Source organism: Hippopotamus amphibius, chromosome 2, assembly GCF_030028045.1.
Source record: "Hippopotamus amphibius kiboko isolate mHipAmp2 chromosome 2, mHipAmp2.hap2, whole genome shotgun sequence".
Taxonomy (NCBI): domain Eukaryota; kingdom Metazoa; phylum Chordata; class Mammalia; order Artiodactyla; family Hippopotamidae; genus Hippopotamus; species Hippopotamus amphibius.
Genome location: NC_080187.1, coordinates 95,374,248 through 95,395,975, shown reverse-complemented (window position 1 = coordinate 95,395,975; position 21,728 = coordinate 95,374,248). Strand labels below are relative to the sequence as shown.

At 41.2% G+C, this 21,728-nt stretch overlaps 1 protein-coding gene across 8 annotated transcripts in view; it reads left to right on the top strand.

Annotated features, from left to right (window-relative positions):
• Positions 1 to 21,728, top strand: part of KDM4C (lysine demethylase 4C) — a 414,703-nt gene that overhangs the window by 332,166 nt on the left and 60,809 nt on the right. For all 8 annotated transcript variants that reach the window (XM_057720401.1, XM_057720400.1, XM_057720403.1 and 5 more), the window contains one exon: positions 17,125 to 17,295. In XM_057720401.1, coding sequence (XP_057576384.1) covers positions 17,125 to 17,295 — 171 coding nt within the window. The remainder of the gene's footprint in view (positions 1 to 17,124; positions 17,296 to 21,728) is intronic.

The following is a 21,728-nucleotide window of genomic DNA, read 5'->3' as shown; positions in this document are numbered from 1 at the left end:
CTATATTGGCCCCTCCCACTCTGAAAGGTTCTCTTGTCTTTTGTTGTTCTGCCGCTTTAGCTCGCTTTCATGTTCTATTCTAGCACTCATCTTTGTCATAGAACTTGAGTCCTTACTCAGCACTTACTGACTTCTTTCTCCACCTGCGTCTGCAGGCCAGCTGCCCAGGGAAACTTCAGCACCGCTTCTTCCCTGCCATTGCTACGCATGGCTCAAGACATTGCCCAGGATCTGATGAAGGACTTGGAGCAAGGCAGCTCTTCTGGTTAATCTACACTTATATAACTAACCTTTGCAGGGTAATGGGGTGAGGATACCTGTCATCACTAACAATAAAACTTTCCCTTGGTGTGCAGATATAACTTTCACTTTGCCAGCATGTGGAGCAAGGGATGATCAAGGGCCCTAATTCTAAACCCTAGAATATTGTATAGTATATTATACTCTCAGTGTCAGTTATTGAGAAAACACCGTGACAAAAAAAAAAAAATCTGTTAAGAAATCAGTGACATTTTTATGTGAATTCATTAATTATAAAAAGAGTCTGCCGTGTTTCAGGTTGATTATGGATTGATAGGGAGAGACCCCAGACACTCATTCCCACTGTAAATTCCCACTGACCCTTTTGAGCACCATTACGGGTCCCAGCCTTTCATAGATCCAACAAGTACCAGTTGACTGTAATTTTCTTCTTAGTGCTTCTGTCACACTTTGACTATGCGGATTTGAAACCAGGCACTCTGACGCGGAACCCAGGCTCTTAGCTGCCATGCTCTATTCCATAATAAGACAGGCTAAGTAAAGATGTGAATAAAATATTTTGGGAGTCCTTGGAAGGAGGTCACTGGTTCTATCGGGGACAGCTAGGTAGAATTCACAGAGGAGGTAACATTTATGCTGGTTCTTAACAGAGGGAGTTTGTTTGCTGAGTTGGTGTGTCAACCCTGTTGGAGCCAGGCAAACTCGCTGGCATCAAGGCCACACTGAAAGCAAACCAAACTCTCACTTGTGATTAGTTCTCAATTATCCGGTTGTCTCTTGATTCAGCCCATAGTTTGACTCCATTGGTGTTTTTTGTTTTTTTTTTTTGTCTTTTTTCTTTTCGTTTCCCTCCTTTAGTTTGGAGCTCCATTGAATGGCTTGACTCTGTCCCCTTCTAGTTTCTCTTCCATGCTTTTAAGAAAGAGAACCAGGATTTAGCTAACACTCATCTAACAATGATCTGAATGGTGCCATTCCCACAGCCCTCTTCCTGCCTCCCAGATCTGGGTGTCTTTGTGTTTAATTAACAGTGCTTGGTGGTGGTTGTTTTTCCTATAACAATTTGGATATTGCTAACTCCCTTTCTGTTCAGTCAGTACGGTTTGCTATGACCAGATAACAAACTCTTCTTAGGCTCGTGCATAATAATCTGGTGTTGGTATATGATTTGTTCTTCTATGTAAATTATTTTCAAAATGCTCTTCTGAATTTGTACTGTTATTGAAAAGCAGAGCATTCTGACCAAAGGAAAGGTCTGGAGTAAAAAATTCTTAGCAAGCGTTCAAACAAACAAACAACACTACAGTGATTTAGAGATGAACCTGATCAATCTTTCTCAATCAGACATACATTTGAAAAAAGAAATCTCTCACCTTTTTATCAGTAGGAGTGTTTTGTTGAGCTGTCAATCTGTGTATCCTAGATGACAGAAAGTTAAGGCCAGATTTGCCTGGGAGGGGAGATATTTAACACAGACATTTTAGAATATTAACAATTGGAACCAATTTTTGCCTTGTTCTCTCTATCAGGTAAAACCAGTGAAGATCCTGTTTTTCTTGATGTTATCAAGAAAAATTAAATATATCCCACTTGAAACTTCTGTACTCTATTAATAACCCTGGCTTTAATTTCTTGCTCCTACTTCTGTGGCCATTTCCAGGGGAAGGGCGAGGTCAGTGATCATGGAGCTTTTCTCCCCCAGGCTTCCAGTCAGTAGAACAAGGGCTTCAGAGGATCTGTAGCGCATCCTCAGTCCCTGGGGTCCCACTGCCTTCACAGCAGGGGTAGTTAGGAGACCCAAGGAGTCTCGCTGAGGGCCATCCTACCTTCTGCTGGGCCTGGCACAGAGGAAAAGTCGCACTGACACTGACGCTCTCCCCACAGGCTCCCCACAGTGACCACATAGTCCCAGGCCAGAGCATCTTCTGCCTCCATCGAGCCATCTTTAGCTTACCCTTCGGTCCCTCCCCATTTTCCAGCTCCATTTGAAAGTCTGGCCACTTGGTATGGGTCTTTGTGCCAGTCCCAGCTTGGGCACCAGCTGCAGAGATTCCAGACCCATTTCTGATGCTAATTAAAGTGTTTCAAGGGGTTTTTGAATTTGTGGGAAGAGATAACAGATGCCTCCATTGCAGATTCCAATTTTAATTCAGTCAAGGATACAGAAACTAATCAGAATGGGGAGACCATGCAGGCAGAGAAAGGCCGGGTGCCTTGGTGTGCCACCTCTCCTGCACACTGCTCCCTAGTGGGCTCCCGGTTGTGGCAGTGTCTGCATGGGGTTGGCTGCTGCTGGATCTGAATCAAAACTGTACTTTGCTGCCATATAGTCGCTCTATATTAGGGGTCTACATTTCCATTCTGGAAGAATTTACTCTCAACAGCCTGGGCTTTTCCATTTAAGGAAAAATGTACAAGCAACTGGCTCTTGAACCAGACTCGTGGTCAGCAAAGCCACATCGTCACCTGGGGACAGAAAGCAGAGCTGGTTCCCAGTGGCTCAGAACAATATCTTTGCCTTTAAGTACAGCATTTCTCCAGACCCTGATTTCTTATCTTTTATCCTGTAATCTGGTTGGTTAAAAAAACCATTATTTCAAATGTTTCCCGGAAACATCCAAATGCATTTGAAAAATGTTAGGACATGTGTTGTGTGGGACACCTTGTTTATTTTGCAGATAGACAGTGCTTGCTCCTAAGGCCCTGAAGAGCCCCTGAGATAACTCTGAAGCCGTGTTGGCTACTGAGGCCCTAAGTGCTTTTTGATGTGAGTGTTAGCAGTCACCCGCTGTGGAGCCTTGATTTCCAGGAGATGTCTTGTTCGACAGCCTTGGCTATCTTCATTTCTCTCAAAAAGTGGAATAATGTTGCTTTATAGAAAGGAAAATTTTGCCTGAACTTTTTTATTCAGCCATGTAAAACTGCAAATTAATCCTGATTTAAAAAAGAAAATTTCATGAAAAAAAAAAAATCTGCATCTTGGTTCAAGTGTTTGGTTTTTATCACTAAAGCAGACGCAGCAGAACCCCCAGGAGAAACTTGTCAGTGTTGGATTTCCCACTTGGCCTTGTTATCCCCACCCATGAGCCTGAAGCGCGTCATGGAACCAGGGGCCAGTCAGCAGAGGTACTGCAGGAGGGGACAACAGCAAGGACTGTTTACATGGCATGGTTGACACTTGGCAACTTCAAAGACCACGCTACTGAGGAAGATCAAGTCTTCTCTCTAAGGACCCCTTATCTGGTTATGTTTTTTAGCATAGGTGAGGTGTGTCTCCATATGAAACACTTGCTAAGTTTTTCACAGAATTAATATTTATCAGTTCCCAGGAAATTTTAAGCTTTTCAGCAATTTATACTCCTTTTTTTAAAAAAAAATAATTAAGGCATGCATTATTGTTTGATAGCTTGTTAAGAAAATTAAGTAGTGACACTAACCCTGTATTTTAACATTGGTATTACAGTCAAGCACCATGGATACAGTAGAGAAATATAAATGGAATATGTCAGCAGACACACAACAGCCCAGGGTATTTGACATTCCAACATCTTGTAAAGCATAAGAGGCAGGATTTTCAGTTACTTCATGTAGAAAACAGTAATTAGATGCCATAGTCATAATGAAATCCATAGATACTGACAAAATGTGATGAAAGTATACTTTTGTGAGACTATTAACTGCAAGCAATAGAAAAGGCACTTAAATGAGAGAAGTTCCAACCTTTCTATCTAAAAGGCTGCTCTTTAGGTCTATGTTCTTTGTCCACATTCAACAAATATGGTGTATAAAACTCTGGATTAACTAGAAAGGCCTCTTGACTCTACCAGAAAACTGCTAGCACCAATTGATGAGTTTAGTAAAGTAGCAGGATACAAAATTAGTGCGCAGAAATCTCTTGCATTCCTATACACTAACAACGGAAGAGCAGAAAGAGAAATTAAGGAAACTCTCCCATTCACCATTGCAACAAAAAGAATCAAATACCTAGGAATAAACCTGCCTAAGGAGGCAAAAGATCTGTATGCAGAAAACTTTAAGACACTGATGAAAGAAATCAAAGACGACACAAACAGATGGAGGGATATACCATGTTCCTGGATTGGAATAATCAACATTGTGAAAATGACTGTACTACCCAAAGCAATTTACAGATTCAGCGCAATCCCTATCAAATTACCAATGGCATTTTCCACAGAACTAGAACAAGAAATCTTACGATCTGTATGGAAACGCAAAAGAACCCGAATAGCCAAAGCCATCTTGAGAAGGAAAAATGAAGTTGGTGGAATTAGGCTTCCTGACTTCAAACTATACTACAAGGCCATAGTGATCAAGACAGTATGGTACTGGCACAAAAATAGAAAGGAAGATCAATGGATCTCTATTCTTAGAGAACTCAGAGGTAAGCCCAAACACATATGGGCACCTTATCTTTGACAAAGGAGGCAAGAATATGCAATGGAAAAAAGACAGCTTCTTCAATAAGTGGTGCTGGGAAAATTGGACAGGAACATGTAAAAGAATGAAATGAGAACACTTCCTAACACCATACACAAAAATAAACTCCAAATGGATTAAAGACCTACATGTAAGGCCAGACACTATCAAACTCCTACAGGAAAACATAGGCAGAACACTCTATGACATCCATCAAAGCAACATCCTTTTTGACCCACCTCCTAGAATCATGGAAATAAAATCAAACATAAACAAATGGCACCTCATGAAACTTAAAAGCTTTTGCACAGTGAAAGAAACCATAAACAAGACTAAAAGGCAACCCTCAGAATGGGAAAAAATAGTTGCCTATGAAACAACGGACAAAGGATTAACCTCCAAAATATACAAGCAGCTCATGAAGCTTACTACCAAAAAAGCAAATAACCCAGTCCACAAATGGGTGGAAGACTTAAATAGACATTTCTCCAAAGAAGACATACAGATGGCCAACAAACACATGAAAAGATGCTCAACATCACTCATCATCAGAGAAATGCAAGTCAAAGCCACAATGAGGTATCACCTCACACTGGTCAGAATGGCCATCATCACAAAATCTAGAAACAAGAAATGCTGGAGAGGGTGTGGAAAAAAGGGACCTCTCCTGCACTGTTGGTGGGAATGTAAGTTGGTACAGCCACCATGGAAAACAATTTGGAAGTTCCTTAAATAACTAAAAATAGAACTACCATATGATCCAGTAATTCCACTCCTGGGCATATACCCAGAGAAAACCATAATCCCAAAAGAAACATGTACCATAATGTTTATTGCAGCACTGTTTACAGTAGCCAGCAACCTAAATGCCCATCAACAAATGAATGGATAAAGAAGATGTGTCATATGTATACAATGGAATATTACTCATCCATAAAAAGGGATGAGATGGAGCTATATGTAATGAGGTGGATAGACCTAGAGTCTGTCATACAGAGTGAAGCCAGAAAGAGAAAGAGAGATACTGTATGCTAACTTATATGGAATCTAAAAAAAAGAAAAAATGATACTGATGAACCCAGTGACAAAACAAGAATAAGGATGCCGATGCAGAGAATGGACTGGAGGACATGAGGTTGCGGGGGTGGGGGGTGAAGGGGAAGCTGGGACGAAGTGAGAGAGTAGCATAGACATATATATGTTACCAACTGTAAAATAGATAGCCAGTGGGAGGTTGCTATATAACAAAGGGAGATCAGCTTGATGATGGGTGATGCCTTAGAGGGCCAGGATGGGGAGGGTGGGGGGGAGTCATGGGAGGGAGGGAGTATGGGGATATGTGAATAAATACAGCTGATGGAGTTTGGTGTACCTCAAAAACTACTACAAGAGTGTAAAGCAATTATATACCAGTAAAAAAATAAAAAACAAAACAAAACAAAAAAGATCTCTTGGCAGGAAGCCAGTCAGCCTGGGGCTACCCCAACTCCTTCATCCCACCCTTCCACAGAGTGTTGGTAGCCATCTTGGGCTCTGACAGAGTTCTCACATGCAAATCAATACGCCTTTCCTTTCCAGGTGAAAGGGATGGTTTCTTGACCATTCCTTATCTGAAGTTGGCTTGTTTTCACCATGAGATTTCATGCATCCTGCCTGTCTTCTTATCCCACACGGAGGATAGTGGATTGGTTAAATTATAGAGAGTATCTGAAGAAACATAAGGAATTCCTTTTTTCTACATTTTTCAATAAAACCTTCTTTTAATTTTTTTTCAGCCATTACTCAGCTGACCTGGCACTCAGAAGCTTTTTCTTGGGGCAGTAGGGAGGGAGAGGAGGAAATCCTCTTCTTTGTGGGCTTTGGATACGCTCATGAGTTATTTTCCATTTTGTTTATCTCTCTTCGAGTATTAGGTAGGCCTTTTAGTTAAATTTGTCCCCCTTTTCCCATATATTTCTTAGGAAATAGAAGAAAATTAAAAATTTGCAAACCCTTATTGTAAAACAACTTTTAACTGCACCTTAAAATCTGTTGTCATGTATCTTTATCGTGTATTTGGAGAAAAGAAGAGCATCCTTAATAGATGCGAAGAAGTTGCTTTCCCTGAGGCTGCAGGGACCAGAGAGATTAACCTTAGGTGTTATTGGAGGGAACAGGAGAGCCAGGAAGGCGCGGGCTGGGAAGGAGCGGCTTGAGGCTCCAGAGCCTCCCAGTCCCTTCCCCTGCCCTTCCTCCTCCACTGGAACCCCACACACCTCTTTTTCAAGCACAGTGCTGGGCGCATAGATGCACTTAATTAACTCTTGATAGACTGACAGATGGATATTAGCTTGCTTGATTAATAGTGGATGTTAAAGTCTCTGTGGATTTGTCCCCTTTGATTAACATTGGTGAGCCAGCGAGGCAGAATCTCCACTACTTCTGCTGCTGTTGTGATGGGCGGTAGAAAGCTTTTAGCTGAATTCTCTTCCACTGCTCCTTTGGCTGTTTCTCCTGAAATTTTGAAGCTTAGGAAGCCAGCGCTTGATCATTCTTACTCTCTCTCTCTCTCTCTCCCTCCCCCCGCCTCTCTCTCCCTCTCCGTCCCACTTCCTCTCTGATGCTCATATAAGTAGTGTGCCTTTATGGAATCAGAATTGTCTGTCCCACTCTGACTTTATCTCCTGTTCAAGGTGACTGCCCCCTTTTGTTGAGAGCAGCATATCAAGGTAGGTGATAAATAAAATTAATAATAGCTAATATTGGTTTAGTTCCTTTTTGTAGTTTATTGAAGGCTTTTGTAAGTAATACATTGTCTCATTTGGCCCACACAGTTAACCCTCTGTTGCAGGTGTTCCAATTGTATCCATTTTACAGATGATGAACTGGAACTTCAGAGAGGTTCAGCAGTCATTACAATTACAGCACTTCCATTTCTTCAAAGTCAGAGCACATGGTGTGTCATTTAGATGATGCTGATTTGGCTTCACTTTTCCAATTTGAGACCATGGCTGGAATTAGTTTACATGGTTTCGTGATTTACCTGGACTTCTTTCTTGGTAACACAAAAACTGTTAAGCCCTTTAATTAGTCTCTTTTGCTTTGGGCCACCTTGTTAAGAAAATCTTTGCATTTATTTTAGCTATTTTTAACCCATTCACCCACTGTAATTGAAATTCAAAAATCCTTATAGGTAGGATTACCATATAGTAATGGCCCATGTCCCTTGCTTCTCTCTGTTGAAAATGTCCCATTTGAGGTAATATTTAAAAATTGCATTACCTTATAAATGAATGAATGCGTTCCATCCTCATTTCCCCTAAATTGTAATTCATTCTAACGTTGTGTGTGTATTTTAGGTTCTTTGTATTTTCACATAAATTTTAAAATCGGCTTGTTGATTTTTTAACACACAGCCTGCTATGAATGATTGAGATTTTGTTGAATCTATAGGTCTACTCCACTTCTCTCCGCCCGCCCCCCCCACTCCCCCGCATTTTACTGTTACTACCCAAGAAGCCTAAAGAGCACCTGAAATATAAAATTCCAAGGCAGAGCTTCTGGTGCCAGGCATCCAGGGACTCACATGTTGTCTAGCAGCTAATGAGATTGGAAGTAAGTTAGCAAGAGCTCACATCAGATTCCATCTCAGCAGTGGATGCTCTTCTCCAGCTCCACCAGTCCAACTGATGGGAACTTTCCTCTCTGCTGTTTATGAAGTACCTTGCTGAAATGATTCAGAATAGAAAGCAGGTGGCACCTTACCTGTTGAGAGTTTCCTGCATTAACACAGTAAAGCATCTGAAGATGGTTCTCCCATCCCAGTCCCCTTCACTTAGTTCCTGAATAAGACCACCACCTCTGAGGTGAGCTAATGACTCAGATGGAAAAGAATTCATTGTTTTTTCTCAATATCTTCTGCAGCCTGTTATACTTCTACAGGTATTAAATAGAATAAGACCTTAAATCTGCTGGGAAACTGTGTGCCACCATTTCCCACTGTATTATATGTTTGTACTTAAAAACCCACGAGGAATAAAGTACATGTGAACAGACATGTCGAAAATTAAATACTTGTGACATTTTCATGAGCCTGCATGTGCATTTGTTCTGTAAGAGCAATTATTTCTTCATGAAGCCCCGGTGATTTAGGTTTTTGTGGGTAAAATATTTTTACCTAGCTTTTGTAATTTTACAAAGAAAGCTTTCATTATTGCAAGGCAAATTTAGATGAGTGATTTTTGCTGCATAAGTTTGGTAAAAGAATAATAGTTTGTATTAATTTATTTACTCTGATACCTTTAGGACTTTTTATAAAATGGATTACCTTGAAAAATATAATAATAATAACATCTCACAGGTTGTTAATTCATAGAAATTAGGGAGAAATAATAAAGTTGAGGAGGTTAAAGGGTTATTGGATCTACATGGAAATGTATATCTTGTTCATTGGAGTAGTCGCTTAGCTTTTTCCTTCAACTCTCCACCCTTGCTGAATGAATGATGGATGTACCTGTGAGCCTCTACCTATACTATCATATTTGGTTTTGCACCTTTTATTAACATCATTATAGAGATGGAGAACCCACTCAGGGATTTTCCTAAGATGACATCTCTGCCCATGACTCATCTCATCAGATGGTGGGTGACCCTCCTTCAGGGCGTGCATGCACATCAGCCTTCCCAGGTCCGATCTTGCAAAGCATAGAAATCGTCCTTCCTCTACCAAACAGGACTCCTCTCTGAGCCCTCACTTTAGAAATCACATTTGAACACACTGCTCTCTGCTCTCTGTCAAAAACTCACTGGGGAGAAATGATATTTGAGAATGCAGTACCTATTCCAATCTCAGTACTTAAGTTAGATTCCTGTTTCAGTTTAGGTTACCCCCAAATTACCCATTTTAGTATCCATAACTTCACCCTTCACAGAGATGCTTTCATTGAGTTCCCTGTCATTACTATGTCCATTTATTGATAGTATATACAAGCACCATATAGAAATAGCATTGTTATGATTTTTATAAGGCTGTTGTTAAAAGGTTGAGTGCTGTGCCTTTAAATATTCCTGGTGATAAAATATTTTCAACAATTTAGTATCAAGAAAAATTTGTCTGTTAGAGCATGAGGGAAAAAAATTGCAATTTTCTTTCTAAATTCTAACTAGAATTTAATAATTCTGTCAGTTTTGAGCATAGGCAGAGGTGGCATTAGCAGTTTCTGTGACTTGGTCCACAGTAGGAATCACATTAACATTGTAACAGAGATCTCAAAATATTACTTATGCCCATTGTAATGTTGAAATTAGGGTGTTAATAGTTGTTAGACCTGCCACTAGGTGTATTTAATACACTATTAAAGAAGTATAGATATTATAAAACAAATGTGTTTTTCAGTATTATTTCAGTATTATTATAATCTTTTTGCGGGGAGGATAATTTTTTTAAAAACTTTTATTGAGATAGAATTGACATACAATAAACTGCATATATTTAAAGAGTACAATTTGATGTTTTTATTTCTTATGGGGGGAGGATAATCTTATGTTTTTTTTTATGCATTTAAAAACATTATCCTGAGTAGGGATCCACAGGCTCACAAGTTAACCAAGGGTTCATGTCAGCAAACGTTCCATTCGCAGTGGCCTTTTGGGCACATGTGTGTATGTACTCCCTAGCTCCCTTAGGCCTGATTCAGATGATCATGAGGCTGGGATAATTATTAAAGAAATACAGTTGACTCTTGAACAACATGGGTTTGAACTGTGTGGATCCCCTTATACGTTGATTTTTTCCAATAAATATCGTACCTGTATTTTCATTTTATAGATCTTTAAGTGTGGAGAAAAGTTTGTATTTGATTAGAGATCACAGCATGTGGCATCAGAAGAGTCCTGATTCTGTCCAGACTGTTTCAGCGTCCTGCCCTTGGTTGAGTCATTTAATTCCTTTGTTTTTGAGGCAGAGATAGCAGTATGCAGATTTTTGACTGTGCAGGGGGTGGGTGCCCCTAACCCCTGTGTTGTTCAAGGGCCAACTGTATATAATCGAAAGTACAGAGAAGTACACAAAGAATCAAACAGATAAAATCCAATTACCTAGAGTTATAAATAGTTAACAGTTTAGTATATTATTTTCTTAGTACATCTGACCCTTGAACAGCATGGATTTAAGCTTCATGGGTTACACATGGATTTTTTTCCATAAACACATACTGACGTATACAGTCCTTAATTGGTTGAATCCACGGATACGGAGTGCTAACTATGAAGTTACATGCGGGGTTTGAACTGCACAAGGGTTGGGGGTTGGCACCTCTGACCCCCAAGTTGTTCATGGGTCACTGTATTCTTTTTTCTTAGCTGTGTATTTGTGACAAACCATCATAAAACAGTGACAACTCTTCAGCTGCTGATTCTGCAGGTCATCAGTTAAGGCTGGGTTCAGCTGGGTGGTTCTTCCATTTCAGGCTGGTTGCCTCATTCATCTGTGGTCAGCTGCAGAACAGCTTGCTTTCTGTTGGCTGGATTCTCTCATATGTCTAGGGCCTCAGCTCTGGTCAATGTGGTCTCTCATCTGCCAGCAGGATAACTTGAGTCTGTTCACATGACAAAATCTGGGGCCCCTAGGGAGACAGCAGAAGTGTGCAAGAGGCTTTGAATTTACACACCATTACTTTTGCTGTATTCTTTTGGCCAAAGCAGGCTAAGGCACAAGGCTAGCTCAGATTCGAGGTTTGGGGAAATAGACTGCAGCCCTTGATGGGAGGAGCTGCAAAGTCACATTTCAAAGAATGTGGAAACAGTGAAAGTTTGTGAGCATTTTTTGCAATTTACTGCAGTGTGTGTGTGTGTCATGTGTGTATGCATAGGAAAACTGAGGGCATATGCAGTTATACATTCTGCATTTTTCACCTTCAGATAGGCTCCAAATCTAAGCTGCTAAATCAATTCTGTGATTATAAGTGGGGAGATTAAATGAAGTGCCTCAAAAGGTATGTAGAACAGAGGAGGTGCTCAATAATAAGTCAGTTAGAAAAGAAAGAAATGTAGCTTCCTTAGGCACCAGCTTGAATTCCATTATTCTCACTTCCTAGTTGGTTTTCTTTCTCTTCTGATTGCTTTCCACATGTGTTCTCCTGGTTGATGATACCAAGGCACTGGTGGTGGGAGAGCACCTGCTTCTGGGCCCCACTTCAGCCTCTCACCAGCTCTGAGATCTTGGAGAAGTCACTCGACCTTGTACCTCAGTAACTTCATCTGTTTAATGACAGTAACAACTACTTCACAGAGTTACTGGGAGAGTTTAATTAACGCCTGTGTATGGACATGTGCTGGTAACGTATCTGTGTTATGTGTACCAGGGACTCTTTGATGCTTTTGTGAAATGTCTGTAACATTTTCTTAGTTAACATTTTCTTTTCTCATCCCCAGAATTTTGAACTGATTGTAGCTTTTCTTTAAAAGAAGTCATGTTTTTTCTTAAACCAGTTTGTTGATTCCTGTTTAGTGCACGTTAAAGAAAATTTGACTTTCACAGCCTTAGCCTGTGCACTGATCTTCAAAAATAATAGCCATTTCTGTAATCTGATGGAGCCCCTTGCATAACGTCCATTTCCTCTGATCAGAAATGACATTCTTAACATCAATAGATTCTTAGGCTTTTCTGACAGGAAATTTTTTTGAGGATGTATAATCAGTTAAGGGATATACTTGTCCATAAATTTTTCCTGCAAAAATAAGTCAGAAATCATATCCAAATAGCATTATGAAAAAATTCTGTTTTCTTTAGTACTCCCCATGAAATGGTCATGCTTCAGGCTTATGAAAATTTTTATTTAGATGAAGGCTGTATATTTAATTTGTGTATTGGCCATCTTTCCAACCAGCCAGTTTGCATAAATTTCATGTCCTAGCAGGAAGAAAATGGTTGTGGTCTAGAGTCATCCTTTTCTCTGTCAAGTCTTGATCACTTTTCTTTTCCTTTGACTGGCTACTTCCACTTCCCAGACCATGTGAATTTCACCGCAAACCTTTATTTCCTCCCCCTATCCACATCCATGCCTACCCACCTAAGAAAGAGCAACTTCTTCCTAAAACTCCCCTTTGTATCTTTTTGCCCTTTTCTGGACAGTAGATAATTGGAATCAAACCTCTCCCATTTAAAAACTACGCCTGTACCAGTCCTCACAGTTCATTTCTTTAGTTTTTTTCCTGTTCGTTCATTTTTCTATTCATTCATTCATTGTTCATCCGGCAGCAACAGTGTTGTATGCACTGTCCTGGGTGCCATGGATAAAAAGACAAATAGGTCCTGGCACTGACCGTGGCTTTTGCCCTGTTACAGGAGGGATAGTTAGTGAAAATGACATTTGACCAGAGCCTTGAGAGTTGTAAACAAAGGCTTTCAGAGCCTTGACGGTGGAGGGAGGAGACCCCGTTATTGATGCCTTCCTTTCTAAGGATCATAGCTATGTGCCCCTGTTTGACAAGAATTTAGAGTCAGAAGGGGATGAGGTAAAGAGCAGGGCAGTGATTACTCAGAGCTGGATTGAGCCTTGTCCTGTGAAACCAGGGTGCTGCACAGTCGTATATGCCAGTTACTGGGGTACGGAGGGAAGAGTAGTTTATTAACCTAGGGCTGGGGTCTCACGTATGTTCTCCACTTCTTAAAACAAAAGCAGTTAACGGTTTCTGAGAACCAACTGCCTGTGAGTCTAGGCTTTTTATGTACTTCATCATATGGCAAAACTTTAATGTGAGTGTTATTGTCCCTTCTACAGATGAGCAAACTGAGGCTGATGAAGGTTATGTAATGTCCCCAAGATCACACAGCTAGGAAGAAGCTGAGCTTACAATTCAAATCTAAAACATTGTTTCCTTAGAGGGTGAATTCCAATTTTAATAAAATATGCACAAAGAAACTAATATCATAGTAAAATACAGTACAAGCAATTTTGACTTTGAGTGTTTTCAAGGCAGTTTGACAAAGAGGGACAGCTCTTGCAAAAATACGCTGCCAACGTGAAGCCCTTCTTGGCCCTAATCCAGGTCACTCAGGGGGCCTGTGTTCAGCCACACAGGTTGTGAGCTTTGCCTCCTAGAGTCAGTTGTAACCCGTACAATCTTAAACAGCAGGCATGGGCCCAGTTTTGGAGTACAGAACTCTGCAGACTGTGCCTTCACTCGAATTTATTATTACACCTGATTTGTTCTCTTACTTTGAAAGGTTAGAGATATTTAAAGGGGTTGGGCAGAGGAATGAAGTGGGAAACTAGGGAATTATTTTGGCATATGTAAGGTACTGTGGCCTAGCTGTTCAGGATTTCTACCTCGGTCATAATGCATTTAAATCACTACAGGCTTCTTGCTCTTGTCCCTTTGTCAAAATGTTTACACCTAACTACACCTAAAAGCACAGAAAAATTTCTCAACCAACCTAGCAATCAGTAGGGAATGATTTCAAGGGGGAAAATATCCTTTTGTTTTGTTAGGGGCATGTGAGAAACTAGACAGCAGAGCTCACTCTACAAGGAGGGCACTCTGAGGAACACGGTTGGGAGAGAGTGGCCTTCTGTCCAGATCAGGAGCATCTTTGTCTGTAGTTCTGTGCTCCAGGCCCTCACCTCCCACCTGGAGATGTCCCTTCTCCCCCCAAAGCCACGCAGACCTGGATCACTTCTCTTCCATGCTTAATGCTCACAGTGGCTTCCTTAGGCTCACAGGGTGACACATAGACTCTGTAGGATGGTGTAAGAACTGCCCTACTCCCCTCTTCCCCCACAGCCTGACCTCTGGGCCCCAGGCCGTTTCTAAAGCCTTCTCCTTCCTCCCTGCTTGCCTTCCCTTCACAACGGCAGGGCAGATTGCTTGCAGTTCCCAGAACAGCATGGGCCATTTCCTGTTCCTGCCCGTGACCTGGCGCTCCATGTCCTCCTGCCCTAGTTCTGCCTGCGAGTGTGAAGACATGCTATCAGTGACCTGCTGAAACACCGTCAGGCTTGAGTCATGCCACCTGCAGGATGACTTCAGGGCACGTACCTGTGCGGGCCTGTTCAGGGAACAGGAATCAAGCCTCAGTGCTTTTGTTCGAGTCCCCAGCACCAGGCGAGGTGCTTGGTGTCCGCTGGCTGGCAACACGTGACTGTTGGAGGAATTAGTGAATCAGTGACTCTCTGGGCATTTCTTCCTTGGTTTCCAGAAGGAAAAGATTAAGCATAGCACTTTATCTGTTTCCTACAAAGTGTTTTAGCCTTTTTTGAAATTCAGGGAAAAAAGAAGTAAAGCCTCTAATTAAACCAAGATTCTGAATTGTTGACACTTTATTTCCCAGTAATGTTATAAATACCCCTACCAGAAAACACTGGGGTTTACTGAATCCTGGCTTTCTGTAGGTTATGGATGGCATGTCAGACTAATGTTGTTATCTTGGGGATTATGAGAGTGTGCCTTCCAGGGCCGGCCTGTTTAGCAAAGGTCCTAGAGCTTCCCCAGTGCTTGATTCAGGGCCCCGCCGTGGGTCAGAGCTTGTGGCATCAAAAGAATCATGTTGATGAATGAGACGGGGAGTTGGGGAGTAAAAGGGGCCGAGTGCTTGAGAGCAGACTTCCTCGTGAGATGTTGACTACCCACTCCACCTGGCAGGAGTGGGGTTTGTATGAGTTCCTGACAGGGGAGCAGCAGCCTTATTCTGAAAAATAGAACAAAGCAAGCAAGCAAGCAAACAGAAAGCCCCAAGTTCAGCAAACTAACATTTCTGGAGTAGTTATTATGAGCCCGGCACTCTGCCAGGCATTTCCCTGAAACGTTTATCCTCAAGTCTTCTGCTTCCATAGTGTGACCTAGTCCATGGTTTTCCATGATTATACATGTGTACATGTATACCTGTATGTATGATAGTATCTACACACATCTACGTGCATATGTTTCTTTGCTCTGTCTTCTGAAAGGGTAAAGAAGCAAAAGATGCCCTTGTAGTAATAAGCACACCTAAGCACCTGGATCTTATTCTCTAATATTACTGCCCTCTAAAATGAACCATACTCCTCAGGGAAATGTTAATTCCAGGACTGAGACAAGATGGTCTTGAGACATCTTGTTAGGCCAGAAGGTAAGGAACTGTTAAAAAATAAAAAGACGTCTTAAGGGACACAGGAAACAGATTGAAGAGGCTTCTATTGGCCAAATCTGGGATAATCTGAGTACCAAAATAATTAATTATAGTATGAATTTTAAACAGTTGGGAAGGAGGAATTAATGTTTCCATGCTGATGATGGATGGATGGATGGATGGATGGATGGATGGATGGATGGATGGATGAATGGATGTGGGGAAAGTAGGTGGTTTTTGTTTAGTAACTGCCAGGTGCCAACTAGTAAATGTGGAGGGAGTGCTGGAGCAGGAAAAATCAGCATATCGTCACCATCATAGTAAAACTGGATCAAGCAAGACTTATCAATGGATGCTAAATCTAAGCAGAAATGTGGAGGAACAGGATATTTGCATGGTGTTAAAAGTCTCTCCCATAGATTGCTTATTAGTTGGAAGAGAAAAACAGTAATTATAAAATGGAGAGATTGGACTACCCTTTGATCAGGATCAAAATTAATATCACCATTGAAAGGCAGATAAACATGTGCCTCCAGATGTAATACCCTGAGAAGAATGCAGCATTGTCTTTGTGGTGTTCTGGCCAGGAGTGTGTAACCTGAATCTAATCATGAGGAAACATCAGACAGATGCCCTATTGAAAAAGCAGGGGGAGGGAGAGCCGTACCCTTCAAAAGTATCATGATCATAAAAGACAAAGAAAGGCTGTGGAAATGTTCCCGATTAAAGGAGCTCAAAGAGACTTGGCAGCTAAATGCAGTACCTGACTCAAGACTGGATCCTGTACATAAAGGATGTACATAAAGCGTGGGGGCATAAAGATCATTATTGGCTCACTTAACAAAACGGGAATGTGCGTGGTCGATTCAAGTATGGCATCCGTGTTAAATGTACTGAAGTTAGTAACTGTACTGTGGTTATGTAAAGGAAAACTGCTATTTTTAGAAAATACACACTGATGTATTTAGGTGTTAAAGCCCGTGATACATGTGGCTTATTGTCAAATGGTTTAGGGCATACACACACACGCCTTTATGTGTACACTTAAATATACACATATGTGAGACGGAGAATATGCAGAAAGGGAAATGGGAAAATGTTAACAATAGCCATAAATAACAACAGCTGAGTGCGTAAAAGGGTCAAAGGGTATACGTATGTTTTTGTATTATTCATAATCTTGCAACTTCTAAGTTTGAACTTATTTCCCAATAAAAGGTTTAAAAATTAAATTTGTATATCATGACCACACCAATGATTGTTTTCTAAATAAATATTTCTTTTATTTTCTATCCTTTCTCCTGTTTCCTTTCTTTCCTCTTTCTTTGCCCCTCCCTTAGAAATCCAAGGCTGGTGAGAAGGGCATCTCCGTGGGGCAGACGGTCATCACGAAGCATCGGAACACCCGGTACTACAGCTGCAGGGTGATGGCTGTGACGGCGCAGACCTTCTATGAGGTTGTGTTTGATGACGGCTCCTTCAGCAGAGACACATTCCCCGAGGATATCGTGGTGCGTGAGGTCCTGGGTGCCTGCCCCCCAGTTTACTTTTTTGTATAACTAAGCAGCTGAACCTCTTAGGAGTCTTTATTTCGGCTCTTGAAGTAACTTCTTTCATTTAATATTTGGTTCAGGTGTTCTGTTTTCCCACCACAAAGGAGTATTGTTTTCTAGGAGCTTTCTTAGCCGTCATTACTCTAACTAGTAGATGAACTTAGACTCATCTTCCAAAATTCTTTTAACTAAGTGGAAGATGTATGTGGTCAGAAACGTAAAATGTGGAATTCACCTGTTTTTTTCTGTTACAGGTGTTTGTATATTTGAATCCCTCTATTACTTCTTTTTCTTTCTGCTTAGCTGGCAGATATGGCTTTTATTAATCTGACCTGACAATGACATCTGTGAAACATCTGTGCATGTTTCATGTGGGAGTAACAAAAATCACAGAAGAAAAAGATGCTGACTTTTACTGAGTTTCTTAACCATGGTCTGGAACGGGAAACACGCGTGCTGGTCTGTGTGTGTGTCTCAGGGACTTGCTTTTGAGCAGGATGTTTTGCATGAAAAGCACTTTCAGCAGAAGGATTTTTGAAACAGATCAAATCAAATAACTGGAATGTCTTCAACATGTGCCTTGGGAGAGTGGCTGTGATCCCGGGAGGTTTTTGAATCCACGGCTTTCCTTTGATACCTTTGGTTCCCACTCTCTGTGAACCCAAACCAGTTTGGTTTGAGGTATTTGTGGGTATTGTGAGAACAGGGCTCTAAAATTTATAAGATTGTTCAGAAACACCTTGGCATTTAAATCAATAAGAATGAAAAAGCAAAAATTCTTTACAGCTTGATTAGCTGTGACTTAGCACGTGTGATAGGGATTTGAGGTTTAGCAGTGGGGTGTTTGTGTGTACGTGTGTGTGTGTGTGCATGTACTTGTGTGTGGCCACAGTTCTAGCCTTGGAGAGAGGCGGTACTCACCGTGGCCTAAGTTAACATATATCGGAAAGGGGCATCTGTATGAATTTGCATGAATGATACTTTTTTCAGGGGAAAAAATTGTAATTGTCTTTGACCAGGTCTTCTCCCTTTCATCCCGCCTTTCCTCCCTTGATATTCTCCACCACCCTTTCCCGTCTGGTACAGTTTTGGTTACTCGTTCCAGGCCTCTTACACCAACCAAATAGGAATATTTGTCATGTTGTATTTTCAAATTTCACATACTTTCTAATAATGTCACCGTTTGTTGGCTGCTGTGGCCTCTCCCTCTTTGTTCTCTTGGTGCTGAATGAGACATCCCCAGCTTTCCTTCTTCGGTGGGTCTATAGAGAAGGTTTTATTTTTCCGTACAATATCATATTAGCTTTCTCTGGAGAAATAGAACCAATAAGAGGAGTGTGTGTGTACGTATGTGTGTGTGTATTTAATATATTACAAGTACATATATGTAATATGTGTGATTTATTGTAAGGAATTGGCTCATGTGATTTTGGAAGCTGAGAAGTCCCTAGATTGTAGTCAGCAGACTGCAGATAGGAGAGCAGATGGTGTAATTCTAGTCAAAGGGCCAGCAGGCTCAAGACCCAGGAAGAGCTTCAAGTCCAAAGTCAGGAAAAAACTGAGTCCGCAACTCAAAACCAGTCAGGCAAGAGGAATTCTTCCTTATTTGGGAAAGGGTTAGCCTTTTTGTTCTCTTCAGACCTTCATTTGATTGGATGGGTCCTAGGGAGGCTGGTCTGCTTTGTCTGTCAATTCAAAGACTACAGCACCCTCAGAGACTCACCCCGAACAATGTTTGACCAAATGCCAAATATCTGGCCACCTGTGGCCCTGTCAAGTTGCGCACAAAATTAACCATCCCAAATATATTGTCCTGGGGCATTTTAGGAGACTGCTTGCCTTGCGGCGCCAGCAGCTCTGACTCCAAGGCAGAATGTAATTTCCCCTTCTGTGAAGCAGCCACGCTGTGCTGGTCGGCTTGCAGCACTCTGTGGATCCACTCCATTCGCTGTGTGCTGTGTCCTGGTCTCCATCCAGGTTCCCAAAAGGCAAAGTCGTGGATTTTATAAAGCAAGCTTTTAAAATGTAAACGATTATCAGGGATTGATTGGGGTCTGTGTTTCCCACCGAAATTAATGAAAGCTCCATGATTAAATGCCCTCGTAGTATGTCAGCTAGCCTTCAGTTTGATATGGGGAATTGATGTTATATTTCAAAACACAACGTATGTGTACATTATGAATATACTCACATAAAAATTATATTTATTCCGATATGTGATATAATGTAAATACATTTATATCCCCGTTTTTCAGCCCATGTGGGTTACTTCTTATGATCGTCCACTTTCACTTTTCATACCCATCGACATCAGAACTGTCTTCTGGGAGGTGGGAACCCTGCTCGGTATGGTAATGAGGATTTTCATCAGGACATAAGAAAAATGTGACCAGGTCTGTTTCTATCTGAGCGTCTTGCAGATCGTGGCAGAATAATTATTTGGGTGGAAATATTAAACGTATGCCATATTCCTCTAAGAAATCTTGCGTTCATCAGATGATATACCTGCGCCGTCTGAAACGGGGGGAAGAAAATGATTTTTTCTTCTGTTTGTCTGAACACTCCATAATCCGCATGATGTGCTTATCGGGCGAGAGTGCTGCTTGGGAAGGCCCTTTTGTCAGATACAGCATGACATCAGTGTGACTGGCTAGTGGAGAACTAGCTTCTCTGAGGTGCTGGTAATTGCTGACTAGCACTGCTGTAAGGGTACAATAAGATTTCAGTTTTTTAACTATGAAAATAAAATCTAGAATATCAAGTTTAATTATCCCAAACTGTTTATTTACATGTAGCATAAATATAGTCCTTTATGAAGCCTGATGCTTTAGTAAAGAAATACATTCTCTTATATATAGAATCACTGATTACGATCACTTTATGGTCCCAATAGAAGAGAAACCTTTAATGCAGGCTGGCCTGTCCATGTTTGAAAATAAATTTGCTGGGCATTGAAATGCCTTTGTTAGGGTTATGTGACTAGAGAGAGTGTTCGGAGATGTAGAGAGAAACATTCTTTGGACTGCCAGAAAATTTCTTTCCAGACCTAGGTACTTTATTTCTATGATAGCCAGAAAAATGTCCCAAATCTTTTCTCTCAACAATACACCTGCAGAATGTGTGTATCAGCCCAGTTAAACTCAGCATGCAATCTGTAGCTGTCAAGGGAAGTAATAAAAGATGTATTGCTACACGCCTCCATCTGTCAGTCTGTGAAACTGCGACACACTTCCTGATGAATTTTTTTGTCTCCTACCATTCTGATGGGGATGACAGTTGCCCACTGGAGAGAATTCACTGAACATGGCGATTCCAGGGCCCCCTTTTAGCCTTTGCTAAAACCTGGGACCCCCTGGTGTGCCCATGATGACACTAGAGTGGTGGCTACTTCCTTTCCTCTGCACTCGGAGCTCATTTCAAGGGAGGAGGATGGTGCAGTGTGATCTGGATAGTTTTAGGACAAGCACTTAACATTCCCCAGTGGGCCTGAGAAGAGAAACAGGACCATTTAGAAATCCGACAGCAAGAGTCCATCACTGAAATTTCCATGAGGACTTGCTACATTTTTCAGCGTCCGTTGAAATGTGAAAAAAAGCACAAGAACTATACACTTCAGGATTCTAGGGATGAATTGTCATGGCCTTTAGTTTCTGTGGGCTGTACAGTGCAAACTGAAATTCTTAGAGCTAATTTTTTCCTCAGTTACAGGCAAGTTGCTCAAACTTTCAAGCCTCAGTTTTTGCCCCCACTAAAAAGGGGATAAAAATTTATATTTTCTGAGATTATTGAAAGGACTAAATGAGCTAAATGCCTGATACATGGTAGGCACAAAATCAAATTTTTAGGTAATGAACTTCAGTCCATAGAACTTTTTTTTTCCGTTTTCCTCCCCCATCTAGTTTATGCTGCCCTTTTCTGGTCTTGATGAAATTGGGTTAGAAGATGTGTCCATAGAACTTTATTCCTACTTGTTGGTTAAACGGGTATCTGTACAGGTGAGATTTCACTGAGTCAGCTTATTGTTTCCATTCGCTATAAAGCAGTCCTGGCATCTTTTAGACTTTATGATAAAGGACCTAATTCTCTGCATTTATGCATGTATTTTTCTGCATGTTTAAAGTGTTATCTCATTGGCTTTTCGTGACGAATTCTGCTCCAAAGTAAGTTCATGCTCATTTCACAGATGCAATACTTGCCAAGTCATAAAAACCCTATGATTTGTGTGAGTTTCCCAAATTAGGGATGACAGAGTCTCCTGCAGAATGTAGGCCGGCCCCCTGCATTCCATTGCTTGTTGCCTCCATGCATTGGGGCACCTTTCCAGGAAGTCTGCTCTCTGTGACTCCGTGTCCCTGTGGTGGGAGACCTTGTATCTAACTGCTCAGAATTCA